Here is a 15,086-nt window from a genome sequence, read left to right as displayed (position 1 = left end):
GCTCTCAGAGTACTCAATCTCACTGTCTCACACTCCCACTCATCATGCTCAATCACTCAGCACACTCAGTCTCTCAACACTGTACGGTGCCTGCTGCGGCATGCAGCCCGATTCACATATAGCCATAAGGTCTGTTGCGGCATGCAACCCGATCCACATATAGACATAAGGCATGTTGCGGCGTGTAACCCGATCCACATATAGCCATAAGGCCTGTTGTGCGTGCAACCCGATCCACATATCTCTCTCACAGCACCGCTCTCGGGCCCTAACTCACTCATCAATCTCTTCAGTCTCTCCGCTCGCAAATCTCATGCCAATCATCCCAAACAATGATAACATGTTGTGACAACAAATGATAACAGAGATTGAGATATGATATGCAAATGAATGACTATGACTGAGTATGTAAGTGCAATTTAAGCAAATAACTCAACAGCAGATATGACCTCAGTGGGTCCCAACAGAATAAACATATAGCCTAAACATAGTTTCTAACATGGATCACAGCTCAATTACTCTAGCACGTAGAAATTTCTTGGATAAAAACAAGATTGGGTAACTATACAGTATCACAGAATCAACCGAGTCATAATTCACACGGTGGCATGCATGCCCATCACCTAGCATGTGCGTCACCTCAACACCAAACACATAACACGTATGTTCAGGGATTCATACCCTCTACACCAAGTTTAGAAGTGTTAGTTACCTCGAACAAGCTGAATCCAATACCGAGCAAGCCAAACGATACTCCAAAGATACCACCCCATGCGTACCGACCTCCGAACGGCTCGAAACTAGCCAAAAGTAACTCAAGAACATCAAATAATGCCAAAGGAAACAAACCCAATCGATAAAGGTGAAATCTTTAATCAAAAGCCCAAAGTCAACCAAAAAGTCAAACACGGGCCCGCACCTTGAAACCCAACAAAACTCATAAAATCTGACAACCCATTCAATTACGAGTTCAACCATACTAGTTTCACTCAAATTTGACTCTGAATCGATACTCAAAACTCGAGAATTCACTCTATGAAATCTTAGACAAAACCCCCCAATTTCTCTTTAAAATTCATAATCCCAATGACAAAATCGAAGATATATTCATGAAATATAATCAAAACCGAGTATAGAACACTTATCCCAATTCATGTGGTGAAAATCGCCAAAACAATCGCCTCAATCCGAGCCCCAAAACTCAAAATATGATAAAGAAACCAAAACCTCGAAATATAGGTTCTACCCAGGCCTGTTCGCACCTGCGAAACATAAGTCGCTTCTGCGGCGTCGCTTTTGTGACCATAATTACGCTTCTGCAGAGAATCACTAGAGACTCGTCTTTCACACCTGCGGAACAAGCTCTGCTTCTACGCAAACGCAGGTGCGACCGCAATCATGCTTCTGCGTTGCTCCTTGCTTCTGCGCTCAACTCACCGCATCTGCGATTCCGCAGAGGCGCCCAAAATGCATCTTCTGCACAACCAGCCCACACCAGCTTACTTCGCTTCTGTGAAAAAGATTCCATATCTGCGAAGTTGCTTCTGCGACCAATATTCCCCAAATACGGCTACACCAACACCATAATTTCCTTCAGCAATGAAACAAGAGATAAAATGATCTGAACCACGCCCGTAACTCACCCGAGCCCCTTGGGACCCCGTCCAAATATACCAACAAGTCCCATAATATAACACGGACCTACTCGAGGTCTCAAATCACACATAACAACATCAAAATCACGAATCTCACCTCAAATCGAACTTAATGAACTTTTGAACTTTCAACTTCCAAAACTCATGCCGAAACATATCAAATCAACCTGGAATGAACTCAAATTTTGCACACAAGTCCCAAATGACATAACGAAACTAACTTAATTTCTGGAACCACAACCCGATTTCATCAAAGTCAACTCCAAGTCAAACTTATGAACTTTCCAAACATTCAAATTTTCCAACTTTCGCCAATTAGTGCCGAAACCTTCTAGAAATATCCAAATGCAAATCTGGGCATCTTCCCAAGTCATTAATCACCATCCGGACCTAACGGAACCATCAAAACTCCGATCCAGGGTCAAATACACAAAAGTCAAACTCGGTCAACTCTTCCAACTTAAAGCTTCAAACATGAAATTCATTCTTCTAAGTCAAATTCTGGATCACCTGAAAACCAAAACAGAGGATTCACACAAGTCATAATACATCATAAGAAACTATTCAATACTTCAAATAGTTGAACGAAAATGAAATGCTCAAAACGACCGGCCGGGTCATTACATTCTCCCCCACTTAAACATACGTTCATCCTCGAACGTGTCAAAAGTCGCTCCCAAGCCATCAAATCGCTATGTAACCTTACCATGCACATACTCGGGGGTGATCTCATGTCGCCCCAAGACATACAAGCCTGATGACACAACATAACTGAAGATCCTTAATTCAACCTTAGCCCGTAAGCCTTAGTAACCAATTTCCAACATCCGAAATTCCTTACAAGACCCGAATCTCGCTTTTACACATTCTATGAGTCTGAACAGGCTGTATCAAGCCATAACCATAATCCAAGATATAATCACATGATACACCACATAACTCGCCTACGTGTAGCAAAACTTCCTGATCACAGTAGCTGCTCAAAACAAACCCGATTTCGGTAATAAACCTCATATATACCAAAACATCATTTGAAACCTTCGCACACTGTCGATGATGAAAGAAACAAGCAGAAACTCATAACCGCTCATCAGATCAACAAGTCATGGAGCTCCCTCTTCTTCGATAAGAACTATAGCCAATTTCTAATACGATCAGCGGCATTACCCTTCCAAATATGTCGCAATCAAATCTGATAGCACCCATTCTAGGTCCGACGACCTTATCTCATCAAACACAACCATTCTAGTGACATGCCATACCAATACAACCTAAAGCCACAAACCGTGAAATCCGTGCACCAATAAATAATAATTCAAATGTACTCAATTATCAAAAATGACTCAAATGAGAGAATTATCCCGCAAGCTCATCAAGTACCACCACAACCGCAATGCTATGAGCCCATCATACATAGTAGAACCAAGACACACGAATTTAACACAAAGGATCATATCCCAACATAACTTCATTGCAATGCGCGAACCTATCCAAAGACCGGTCCATATGAAATACCTCAAGCCACAATGCTTAAAATCAATAACCACACACAATTCGGCGCCAAGTACCCAAAGTACATGACCATAACAACGGAGAAGAAAACAACACAATATATCACAATCGGAAAAAGGCCATAACCAAGGCACAATCAACCATTCAACACCCAAATAACCATCTCGCTCGAATTCCGCTACAAGACCCAATCAAAACTACACCATGTGTGCATATAACCAAAAACTCACAACTCTTAGTAGCATAGAAGAGTAATAGAATATACCAGATACGAATGAGATCAATTCTAATCAAATGGTATATCCCTCAACAATAGCAGTACGGAGTCAACCAATCTGACCTGGTGTAGAATACACATCCTCATTAGGCCTACCAATGAGCCCCCAAATCAATACTGGTCATTCACAAAAAGATAAATAACCCTCTGAAAGTCCACAATGACCTAGCCATAACACATACCATCATCTGGCTTGCTTTGGCCATATCTTCAAAGTCCACAACCACGAAACAATCTGCTTCTGAGAACTCCCAGTCACCAAATTTATAGAACACATGAATCACCATAGTTGATCCCAACTCCAGCACTCGAATGTCTATACATCTCTCATGCACGATCATCCCACGAGGAATACTTCTATAAATCTTCCGTGCCACATAGAAAAAAAAATCTGAACATCAGCAGTCGATCCAACAGGCGAGTATCGCCATACCAATGAAGCATCCGTAAGTCAAAACACAAGGCGCCCTTTGAAATGCGCAGTCTTTTCAGGCAACACCAAGTAGTAATATCATTCATCTAGTCATCTGAAATCGTCCATGTTGTTTAAGAATTCATGACCTACCCTTCAAAATTGAACTGTGATCGTGCACATGCAAATTATCCTACACAACACACTGCCTCTATCATGCCATCATATGAAAACACGAGAACCTCATTATCAACTCTGATTCACAAGCAAACTACATACTCAATTAGCCAGGAACCTTTTGCATGATCCCATCTAGTAGAAAATCACAATTCTCAACATGCTCCCCATGCTGGTAGGAAATATCCATCTCAAACCGTGGCAAAAATCATCGAGAACTCTTTGAAATCTATTTGCACATAACCAAGCTATCAGAACTGAATCCCTCTAACTCAACCAAGCCATGCAGGTCGCCATATCCAAGAGTGTTGCCACAAAACACCCGTAAAGCCTCACCACATCATAAGTACCCAAAGAGCCAATCATATCCATTAATGTGTTGATCCCCCTTACTACCAAGCTGTCGTATTTCCTCCAAGTTCCTTCCGAATTACCCTCAAGTTGACACTTCTCCTTGCCAGAACACCACGATCCTTACCCAAAAAGCATCACAAAAGATCCTAGCATAAAACCACACTGCCCTAAGGCCCATAAGCCGTTGTATTCCCTCTTAAGCACCCCCAAAAGTACCGCAACCAAGACGCCCACTCTGAAGAGACCTTCTATGAATCTAAAGTCATTTCCTTCACCTTCCTGATACTGAAATGTAGAATCCATAATAATATAGAAATACTGCGAGTCTCGACACCATCCAATGCAAATCTCGGATTCTAGCCATATACAAACCCGGAAAATTCTCAATTGCTACATATAAATCTTGAACCCATTATAATCTTCCCGAGAGTCGCCTAATCTGCTCAAATCTCAATTGTACCACCCAAACGGGCCGAACGACCTGTGCCTCATTAGCACGACAACACCCCAAAGAAGTAACCCTGCCTTAACGCAACCGAGCAAACTCCTACTCCCTATGCACTGCATCCTTCATGAATAACAACTCAATCATTCCATGATTCCCATATACCTATAAAGTGTAATACACTATGCATTCAGAAATTCCCTTGCTTAAGTCATCCTCAAAACCAGCCTCTACAAGTCATAACTGATCCACAAGTATGCCTCAGACCGAAACCAATACAACACGTAACCATGCAATCAAATCTTCGATAGCAGACTCTCTCACTTGGCTCAAAGCCATAGATAAAAATACTCGATAACTCACAATGCCGATACTCTATTACTGCCATTATACCATAGTGAGATTCAACTAAATCCTTCATAAGCTCATATAATACAAACCATATAATACCTCAAATCACCCGCTAAGCTCGCATTCATCCTAGTGACAGTCAGGTCAACTTTCTCAACCAATCCAAACTCAAATTGCAACACCTATACCCACTGATAAAAAAGAAAGTATCCACATAATATCATAAGGATCACACATCCGTAGATTATCCCGCAGGTGACCCACCTGCATAGCCTCAAACTGACATATCTCTATACCCTTTCACAGCCACAACTACTATGCAATCACTTAATCTTCCTGAGTCTGAACTCATCAACAAAACCTGAAAATCTATTTCGTCTCACAAATGAAATAACACAAAAGAAACTCTCAAAACCTTCATAACTTAAAATGTATGACACATCCACAGAAATCAAGCATCCAATAGTCTTTTTCACATCTCAAGCAAACTATTCCCGTCACATTCAAACCATTTGAACACATACTGCAGTCACGTCATACACATCACATAGCCATCCAACCACTCATCGAGCCACAAATTCCATTCATAGGGACACTACCGGACATATAAGTCCAAAAGCACGTGCTCACATAACTAAAATCCCCGTGCTCGAGCTACAGTCAAAACCCGACCTTAAGTTCTTCAGACTGGCCCATCATCAGCACACGGAAAACACATCTCACACCTCATCCATGGAATCTACAAGCCGTCGATGTATAAATAATACCCAACGATCATATACGCATATGAGTGAATGGGAGAAATTCAAAGAGATGTGCTTCAAGTGGAATCAATGTTGCACGATAAGGAAAGAAAGATGGGAAGTTTATCTTAAATGCCCCGTAGCTTCTCAAAGATAGGTATGGACGTCATCATACTGATCCACAAGACTCTACTAGACACTTGCTCATGACTTGTAGAACCTAGGAACCTAGAGCTCTAATACCAACTTGTCACGACCCAAAATCCAACTAGTCGTGATGGCACCTAACCCAACCCGCTAAGTAAGCTAATTTAACAATAATATAATTCAAATGAGGTTTACTATGAGAAGTAATGATAATACATCTAAACTTTTATTCAAAACTCCCAAGGATTGGTAGTCAAATCATGAGCTTCTAAGATTTAGAGTTTACAAAGCTGATATAAAATAAATACATCATCTGTCTGAAATATACATGAACAAATCAAAAATTCTAAAGCTACCAAGAACAAGAGGCAGTTATGACCGGAACGCGGGTACATCTTCAATTCCAGCTCTCGCCATACATAGGAACACCAGCATCCAAATCTACATGCAAGGTGCAGAAGTGTAGTATGAGTAAAACCGACCTCATGTACTCAATAAGTAACAAACCTAACCTTAGGTTGAAAGCAGTGATGAGCTTGGACAACGGTCAGAGTCCAACATCAATAGCCAACATCAACTCATAACGATATAATAAAAGTAGTACAAGAAACAACTCAAAGATATGATGCTCAGCTCGTTCACAATTACGAAAAAATAGGCATGATATTTAAGTATTAACAGTAAAACTCAAGTCTTTCACCGAAATTACCAAAATATGAGTAAGTTAGAAATCTGTGATTTTTCCCAAAAAACTTTCAACAACAAATAAGATGTTTCAATCTCAGATATCATGAGGAAGTACGTCTCTATGCCTACATTTCAATGTGCATGTGAAGTCATAAATGTCACAAAATCGTGTAACATGAGGAAATTCATCTCTATGCATGTATATCAAGTATACATGTCAAATGTGATGCATCATAGTGATGACATCATGTATCCATGCTCTTAGAGTACTCAATCTCACTGTCTCACACTCCCACTCATCACGCTCAATCACTCAGCACACTCAGTCTCTCAACACTATACGGTGCCTGCTGCGGCGTGCAGCCCGATCTCATCAATAATAATAATGCCTATAAGGCCTGCTGCGACGTGTAGCCCAATCCACATATAGCCATAAGGCCTATTGCGGCATATAACCCGATCCACATATAGCCATAAGGTATGTTGCGGCTTGCAAAATTCACATATAGCCATAAGGCATGTTGCGGTGTGCAACCCGATCCACATATAGCCATAAGGCCTATTGCGGCATGTAACCCGATCCACATATCTCTCTCACAGCACGGCTCTCGAGCCCTAACCCAGTCATCAATCTCTCCAGTCTCTCGGGCTCATAAATCTCATGCCAATCAGCCCAAATAATGATAATATATTGTGACAACAAATGATAACAAAGACTGAGATATGATATACAAATGAATGACTATGACTGAGTATGTAACTGCAATTTAAGCAAATAACTCAACAACAGATATGACCTCAGTGGGTCCCAAAAAAATAAACATATAGCCTAAACATGGTTTTTAACATGGATCACAACTCAATTACTCTATCACGTAGAAATTCCTTGGATAAAAACAAGATTAGATAACTACACAGTATCACAGAATCAACCGAGTCATAATTTACACGGTGCACGCCCATACGCCTGTCACTTAGCATGTGCGTCACCTCAACACCAAACACATAACACGTATGTTCAGGGATTCATACCCTCAGCACCAAGTTTAGAAGTGTTACTTACCTCGAACAAGAGGAATCCAATACCAAGCAAGCCAAGCGATACTCCAAAGATACTAACCCATGCGTACTGACCTCTGAACGGCTCGAAACTAGCCAAAAGTAACTCAAGAACATCAAATAATACCAAAGGAAACAAACCCAATCAATAAAGGTGGAATATTTAATCAAAGCCCAAAGTCAACCAAAAAGTCAAACCCGAGCCCGCACCTCGGAACCCGACAAAACTCACAAAAATTGACAACTCATTCAATACCATACTAATTGAGTTGTGTGTGATGATTTAGGATGTTTGGAGTGCACAAATATGAAGAAAAGGTGCTCCAGCTATAGAAGAATAGGGTGGATGCGTCGCATAACCTAGGGAAAAAGTGTATTTGGGGCATTCTTGGCAGTGAAGTCGGGAGAATGCATCCGCCTTAGCAACCACACCTGGGCACAATAGAGATGAAGGAACAGAGGGTAGATGCGAAGCATCCAGCCCAGCATGCGATGATGAGAAGTTGAAGCTAAGGTGGATGCGAAGCATCCACCCCAGCATCAATCCCTGAATCTGAGTCGGAATAGGAAAAGGAAAACGTTGGCCCACGACTTTTGTACGCAATATATAAGCCAAAAATGCCTCTTTTAGGTCATCTAACACACTTGGAAGCGGAGAAAAGTCATCACAGAGTTTGGAGACCGTGGAATTTGTCTTGAGTTCTTCTTTTTCCCTTCTTTTATTGATTTTTATGTATTCTTGGGAATTAAGTGAGATTGCTACCATGACTATGCGTGGCTAAACTCTATTATTCTGGGGTTATGGTTTTACATGAATTATGATATTCGAATATTGATTTGACAAGTTAATTTATCATACTGGGTCATTTATTCATATCCTGAGTTTAATTATTTTACTGCCTAGTTAACAGTGAAATACTATGTATGAATCTTCAGTTAAACTTAAATAAGGTAATTCTTGATTGCAATAGGATTGAATAGAGCGTGATCTTGAACTTAGTCATTGGAGAATTTATTTGCAAATACGGATAGAAATATACGTATTTGTCGTGCTTAGCCAATTGTGTAAGAAATCATCAATGCGTTCTTTTTATCTCTAATCTCATAGAAATATAGGGTTTAGAATAAATTGAATAGGAGAGCAGACTTTGTCAAATTTCTACGAGTATTATTGTCCTTGCAGGTTAATTAGCCAGATAAATTAATTAGTCGAGTTGATTTAAGAATTCAACGGGATTGTTATCCAACCATGACCCTGGAATATTATTTCTCATTGAATAAAACTCTTCGTGCTAAGTGTGCTAGTTGATTAGTTCTTCTTTTAAATCACAACTTTAGTTAGTAGAATTAATCAAACAAAAATCCCTTGAAATTTTTCTTGACTCGATAAATTAGAATTTGCTTGTTTTAGTTGATAATTGATCACAAGTCCTCGTGGGAACGATGCTCTACTCACCCTTTATTACTTGATTGACCGCGTATACTTGCGTGTATGATTTTGGGCAACAAGCTTTTGGTGCCGTTGCCGGGGACTTAGAAATTGATTATTTTACTACATTAATATTTTACTACTTATCGAGTTTAGTTTTTTTTAATCTTCTTTTTGGATGGGTGTTTGATCTCAGGTACTTTGCTTGAATGCTACGGGTTAGAAGCCAGGATAGACTACATGATTTGACCCAGATTCTAAGAAAGCATTTCATAGAAGTTGGGCGAAGCTCGAGAAGCAAAAAATTTACAAGCACTCATCCAACTTCCTGTGGAAATGGCAGAAGAACACCCATTGGCGGTACAAGAGGTGCCTATACCCAGCATTGCTAATCTCACCTCAACAATCGTTAAGCCTAGGATTAGTGGGCATTTTGATCTTAAGCAGAGCATGATCCAGCTACTCCATGAAAATGGACAGTTCATGGGACTGCCACACGAAGACCCCAACAACATATTCTGAATTTTCTGGAGATTAGTGATACCTATATCACTAACGGAGTCACATCTGATTATGTTAGGCTCACATTGTTCCCTTTTTCTCTACTGGGGGGAGGCCAAGAGATGGTTGAAGTCTGAGCTAGCTAACTCTATTTCATCGTGGAATGATTTGGCTTGCAAATTCCTGGATAAATTTTTTCCTTCTGGTAAAATCACAAAGATAAGAAGTGAGATAGTTGCGTTCAAACAGAGAGAAATCCAATCACTTTATGCAGCCTGGGAGCGATTCAAGGGGTTGCTAAGAGATTGTCCACACCATAACCAAACCAATGAGGTATTGGCTCACACTTTTATTGAAGGTCTGCACCCTGAAACAAAAATAGTGGTAGATGCAACAGCTGGTGGTCAAGTATTGGAAGAGAGCTTTGATGATATCTACGCGTTGTTGAACAAGTTTTCCAAAAGCAACCCAGATTGGCAGGGGAAGCAGGTAAACACACAGCCCATAAAGCTGTCGGGGTACTTGAATTGGATGTTGTATCAGCACTATCTGCACAGGTAGCATCTTTAGAAAATCAAAACAGCAAGATGAATGTGACCCAGAACCAACAACAGTTCACACTAATGCAACATGTTCAACCAGTACAACAGGTGCAAGTGTTTTGCGAAGTCTGCGGCGAGGGCCCTATCAGTGATGCATGTCCAACGAATCCAGACTCAGTATACTTTGTGGGGAATTCGAATAGAGGCCAAGCTAATCAGAATCAGTATGGTAATACTTATAATCCAAATTGGAGGAACCACCCAAATTTCTCATGGGGTGGAAATCAGGGTAATCAGAATCAGTTCAAACCACAAGGTCAATACCAACAGTTTCTCCCACCACAAGTAAATTAGTCCGCAAACCCGATGGGTAATATTGAGGATATGCTCAAGAAGAATATGGCTGATAATCAGAATCAAGCTATTGTTATTCGAAATTTAGAGCGACATATGGGGCAACTCGCCAGTTCCTAGAACACCAGACCAGCGGGAGCATTACCTGGCGACACTGAGGCTAATCTTAAGGCCCATATTAATGCCGTGTCATTGAGGAATGGGAGAGAATTAGAAGAAGTCCCGTCAAAGAATAGAAAGCAAGTGATGTTTAGTGAAAAATAGCCCACCATAGAAGTCGAAGCAGAAACTGCAAAGGAATTAGAGAAGCCAATTGAAGAGGCCATGGCAAAGCAACCACAACCAATAGTTGCGAAGCCACCACCTCCATTCCCTCAGAGATTACAGAAAATGAAAGATAATACAGCGTACAAGAAATTCCTTGATATTTTGAAACAGGTGCAGATTAACATCCCATTGGTGGACATTCTACAAGAAGTGCCAAAGTATGCAAAGTACATCAAAGAAATTGTGGCAAACAAGTGCAAACTAACTGAGTTCGATATTGTAGCACTCACTGAGGAGTGTAGTTCCAGAATTTATAATAAGTTGAGTCCTAAATTAAAGGACCCAGGAAGCTTCATAATTCAAATTTCAATTGGGAAACATGTGGTTGGGCGAGCATTATGTGATCTTGAGGCAAGCATAAACCCGATGCCATTGTATGTATTTCTACAGCTAGGGTCGGGAGATCCTCGACCGACTATGGTGGTATTGCAATTGGCTGATAGATCATTAGCCAACCCCGAGGGCATCATTGAAGATGTGCTGGTCCAAGTGGGCACATTCATATTCCCAGCTAACTTTGTCATCCTGGATTATGAGCCTAATCAGGAAGTCCTATTTATTTTAGGACGACCATTTCTAGCCACGAGTCGCGCAATTATTGACGTATGTGAAGGACAAATGACCATGAGAGTGGGTTACAAGGTGGAGGTCTTCAATGTATAACGAGCACTTAAATTTTTAGCACACTATGAAGATTTGGCTATGATCACAATTGTGGATGATGAATTGGCAGGCACAACACCATACTTGTTATCTGAAGATCCTTTGGGAAGAGCTTTAATTTACGAAGAAGAAGAGGAGGATGAGCTGGGAGAAGAATTCATACAAGTTTTGAACATGACATGCCAGTATATCAACGGGTTGAAGAGATTTAAGGAAATCGATAGGCCATTGACATTGACACCACCTAAACCATCGATTGAGGAGGCTCCAAAGTTGGAGCTCAAGCCTTTACCTTCTCATCTGCGATACACATACTTAGGTGTCTCAGAATCCTTACCTGTGATCATCTTATCTTTATTATCACATGTGCAAGAGGACAAGTTTATGCGGGTTCTGAGGGAACACAAAGGAGCCATTGGTTGGACTATTGCCGATATCAAGGGAATTAGTCCATCATTTTGCATGCATAAAATACTTTTGGAGGATTGACACAAACTAAGTGTGGAGCAGTAGAGACGATTGAATCCTATTATGAAGGAGGTGGTAAAAAAGAGATTATCAAATGTCTGGATGTGGGGATCATATTTCCTATTTATGACAGCAATTGGGTAAGTCCTATGCAGTGCGTGCCGAAAAAAGGAGGCATGATAGTTGTGGTAAACGAGCAAAATGATTTGATACCTACCAGAACGGTGACGGGCTGGAGGGTATGCATTGATTACAGGAACTCAACAAGGTTATGCACAAGGACCACTTCCCTCTCCCTTTCATTGATCAGATGTTGGACAGGCTAGTCGGGCATGAATATTATCGCACCTGACTGGAGTTTGCCCTTTGTGTTGATGTGTGATGCGAGTGACATAGAAATTGGGGTTGTGCTTGGAAAAAGGAAGAACAAAGTGTTTCATTCAATCTACTATGCCAGTAAGATCCTAACTGATGCACAACTCCACTACACCACGACAAAAAAAGAATTGTTGGCAGTTGTCTATGCTTTTGACAAGTTTCGGTCCTACTTAGTAGGAACACATGTGATCGTGTACACGGATCATGTGGCGATCAGGTATTTAATCTCAAAAAAAGATACTAAGCCGAGACTGATTAGATGGGTACTTCTTTTGCAGGAATTTGACTTGGAAATCCGTGATCGGAAGGGCACAGAGAATCAAGTGGCTGACCAATTGTCAAGGCTAGAAAATCATGAGTAAGTGGAAAAAGGAGGGGTGATTAAGGAGACATTCCCAGATGAGCAACTCTTTGCAGTCACACATGATCCGCCACCATGGTATGCAGATTACATAAATTTCATAGTGAGTGGAGTACTTCCTCCAGAAATGCCACCTGAAGGGAGGAAGCAATTCTTACATGACATAAACTACTATTTCTATGATGAGTCATTCTTGTATCGGCAATGTGCTGACCAACTGATGAGGAGATGCATTCCGAAGAAGGAGGTGGAGTAGGTTTAGTATGATTGTCACTCCTCACCTTTTGGGCGACTCTGTTTAAAGATGCCCATTCATTTGTGAAGAAGTGTGATCGGTGTCAGAGAACTGGAACAATCACTAGAAAAAATGAGATGCCGCTTACGAACATTCTTGAGGTGGAGATTTTTGATGTTTGGGGGATCAATTTTATGGGACCATTCCCATCGTCTAGAGGGAACAAATATATCTTGTTAGTAGTAGACTATGTGTCTAAGTGGGTGGAGGCCATTTCTTTACCTACTAATGATGCAAAGGTGGTGGCTAATATTGTCAAGAAGAACATTTTTACATGTTTCGGGACTCCTCGAGCTCTGATAAGTGATAAAGGTACGCATTTTTGCAACAGACTTTTGAACAACCTTTTAGCAAAATACGGAGTCAAGCACAAAGTTGCCACCGAATATCACCCTCAGATGAGTGGGCGAGCAGAGGTATCGAATAGAGAAATAAAGAAAATTTTGGAGAAAATGGTCAGTGCAAATAGGAAAGACTGGGCTGCAAGGTTGGATGACGCTCTATGGGCATACAGAACTGCATATAAGACACCTATTGGAGCCTTGCCTTACAAGTTGATCTATGGCAAAGCATGTCACCTTTCAGTTGAGCTAGAACACAAGGCCTTTTGGGCCGTTAAAAAGCTCAATATGGATATGGAGTTGGCGGGTGAGAAAAGATTGCTCCAACTCAAAGAGCCAGATGAATTCAGGCTAAATGTATATGAGAACGCCAAGCTATATAAAGAAAAGACCAAAAGGTGGCATGACAAGAAAATCAAGCATCGCCATTTTGATCCGGGCCAGTTGGTATTGCTATTCAACTCCAGGTTGAAGTTGTTTCCCGGAAAACTAAAGTCTAGATGGTCTGGACCTTTTGAAATAGTGCGTGTGACACCATACGGGACAATAGAGTTAAGAGCGCCAAATTCCGAGAGAACGTTCTTGGTCAATAGGCAAAGAATCAAGCATTATTGAGGTGGTGATGCGGATCGTCACAAGTCCTCAATTGAACTGAAGGATGCTTGAGGAGTGGTAGTGTCGTGCTGCGATGTTAAATCAGGCGCTTCTTGGGAGGCAACTCAAGCATTTTCTTTTGTTTTTTGTAGTTTACTATTTTTTCCCGTTCGTTTTGTATTTTTATTTTTTTTAGGAGTTCCTTAATTTTTTAATTTGTAGGAGTTAATTCTTGTATGTAATTATTAAAAAAAAAAAAGAGGTTCCAGGTATGTGAAAACTGGGTGAATGCGTCGCATCCCCCTTAGCACCCAAAAATTTGAGACAAACTGCACGAGGCAATGAACTCTAGCCATCGCGACCAACGTCTCCTCCCCTCAAAACTTTTGCAAACCAATTGGGACGCGTCGCTTCCCTTTCAGCGGGCAACAGGTAAGTGTTTGTTTCAACACTTTAGACGCCCATCTCTCCCATTCTTTCCTTTTCCCTCTCTGCATAAACCCCACCCTCACTGTAGCTCCCCTCCCTCGCACCACCACTGCCTACGACTCCAATGCCGCCATGTATGTGTTCCTCCTTCATCTTCTTTCTTCTCTCTTATCTCTATTATCTCTGTAAGGGTACGGAATCCCAACCCCAAATTCCTGTAGGAGACGTCTCTCTAATTGAGATTTTTGTGTGATATTGAAACACTATGAGAATCCACCTGCTTTGTTGTTGGTTCTTGTTGTACATGATGATGACAAATTATAATTCCCGTCATCTGATCAATTTTGGGAGGGTATTGAGCATGCTTTCCAGTAAGAAGAAGCTAGCCCACACCAATGCACCCTATGTGTTCGACGAATTGCCTGTGAGGTTAATTTAGGCGCCGACGAAGTCTGAGTAAACGAGCGACACTAGTATATGCTAGTGAATAGGCGTGGGGTTGTTTGAGTGATTGTGTACAATGTTTCAGAGTGTTGGAGTTATGGGTGCTCGCCACTCTTTCAACTCTCGTTTTGAGGCATCTAA

The 15,086-nt window shown here is 41.1% G+C and overlaps 1 protein-coding gene and 1 non-coding gene across 2 annotated transcripts; one reads left to right on the top strand and one right to left on the bottom strand.

The window, feature by feature from the left end:
- Window positions 1-9,965: 9,965 nt before the first annotated feature.
- LOC117280497 (small nucleolar RNA R71) lies at window positions 9,966-10,072 on the bottom strand. Its single transcript, XR_004511027.1, has one exon. It is a non-coding gene; the product is annotated as a small nucleolar RNA R71 (small nucleolar RNA).
- An 897-nt stretch (window positions 10,073-10,969) lies between these two features.
- On the top strand, window positions 10,970-12,843 carry LOC138898540 (uncharacterized). The gene is made up of 4 exons (XM_070184615.1): window positions 10,970-11,606; window positions 11,706-12,053; window positions 12,146-12,243; window positions 12,760-12,843. Exons 1-4 carry the CDS (start codon window positions 10,970-10,972, stop codon window positions 12,841-12,843), a joined length of 1,167 nt encoding a protein of 388 aa, XP_070040716.1.
- Window positions 12,844-15,086: the final 2,243 nt, after the last annotated feature.

The sequence above is a fragment of the Nicotiana tomentosiformis genome, chromosome 9 (genome assembly GCF_000390325.3).
Source record: "Nicotiana tomentosiformis chromosome 9, ASM39032v3, whole genome shotgun sequence".
NCBI classification, from domain to species: domain Eukaryota; kingdom Viridiplantae; phylum Streptophyta; class Magnoliopsida; order Solanales; family Solanaceae; genus Nicotiana; species Nicotiana tomentosiformis.
This window is presented reverse-complemented; position numbering and strand designations above follow the sequence as displayed.

Coding starts and splice junctions, on each gene's coding strand:
- LOC138898540 (XM_070184615.1), top strand. CDS start 10,970: ATGGCAAAGCAACCACAACCAATAGTTGCGAAGCCACCACCTCCATTC. Junction 11,607..11,705: donor ACAAATGACCATGAGAGTGG/GTTACAAGGTGG, acceptor ATGAATTGGCAG/GCACAACACCATACTTGTTA. Junction 12,054..12,145: donor GGAACACAAAGGAGCCATTG/GTTGGACTATTG, acceptor AGTGTGGAGCAG/TAGAGACGATTGAATCCTAT.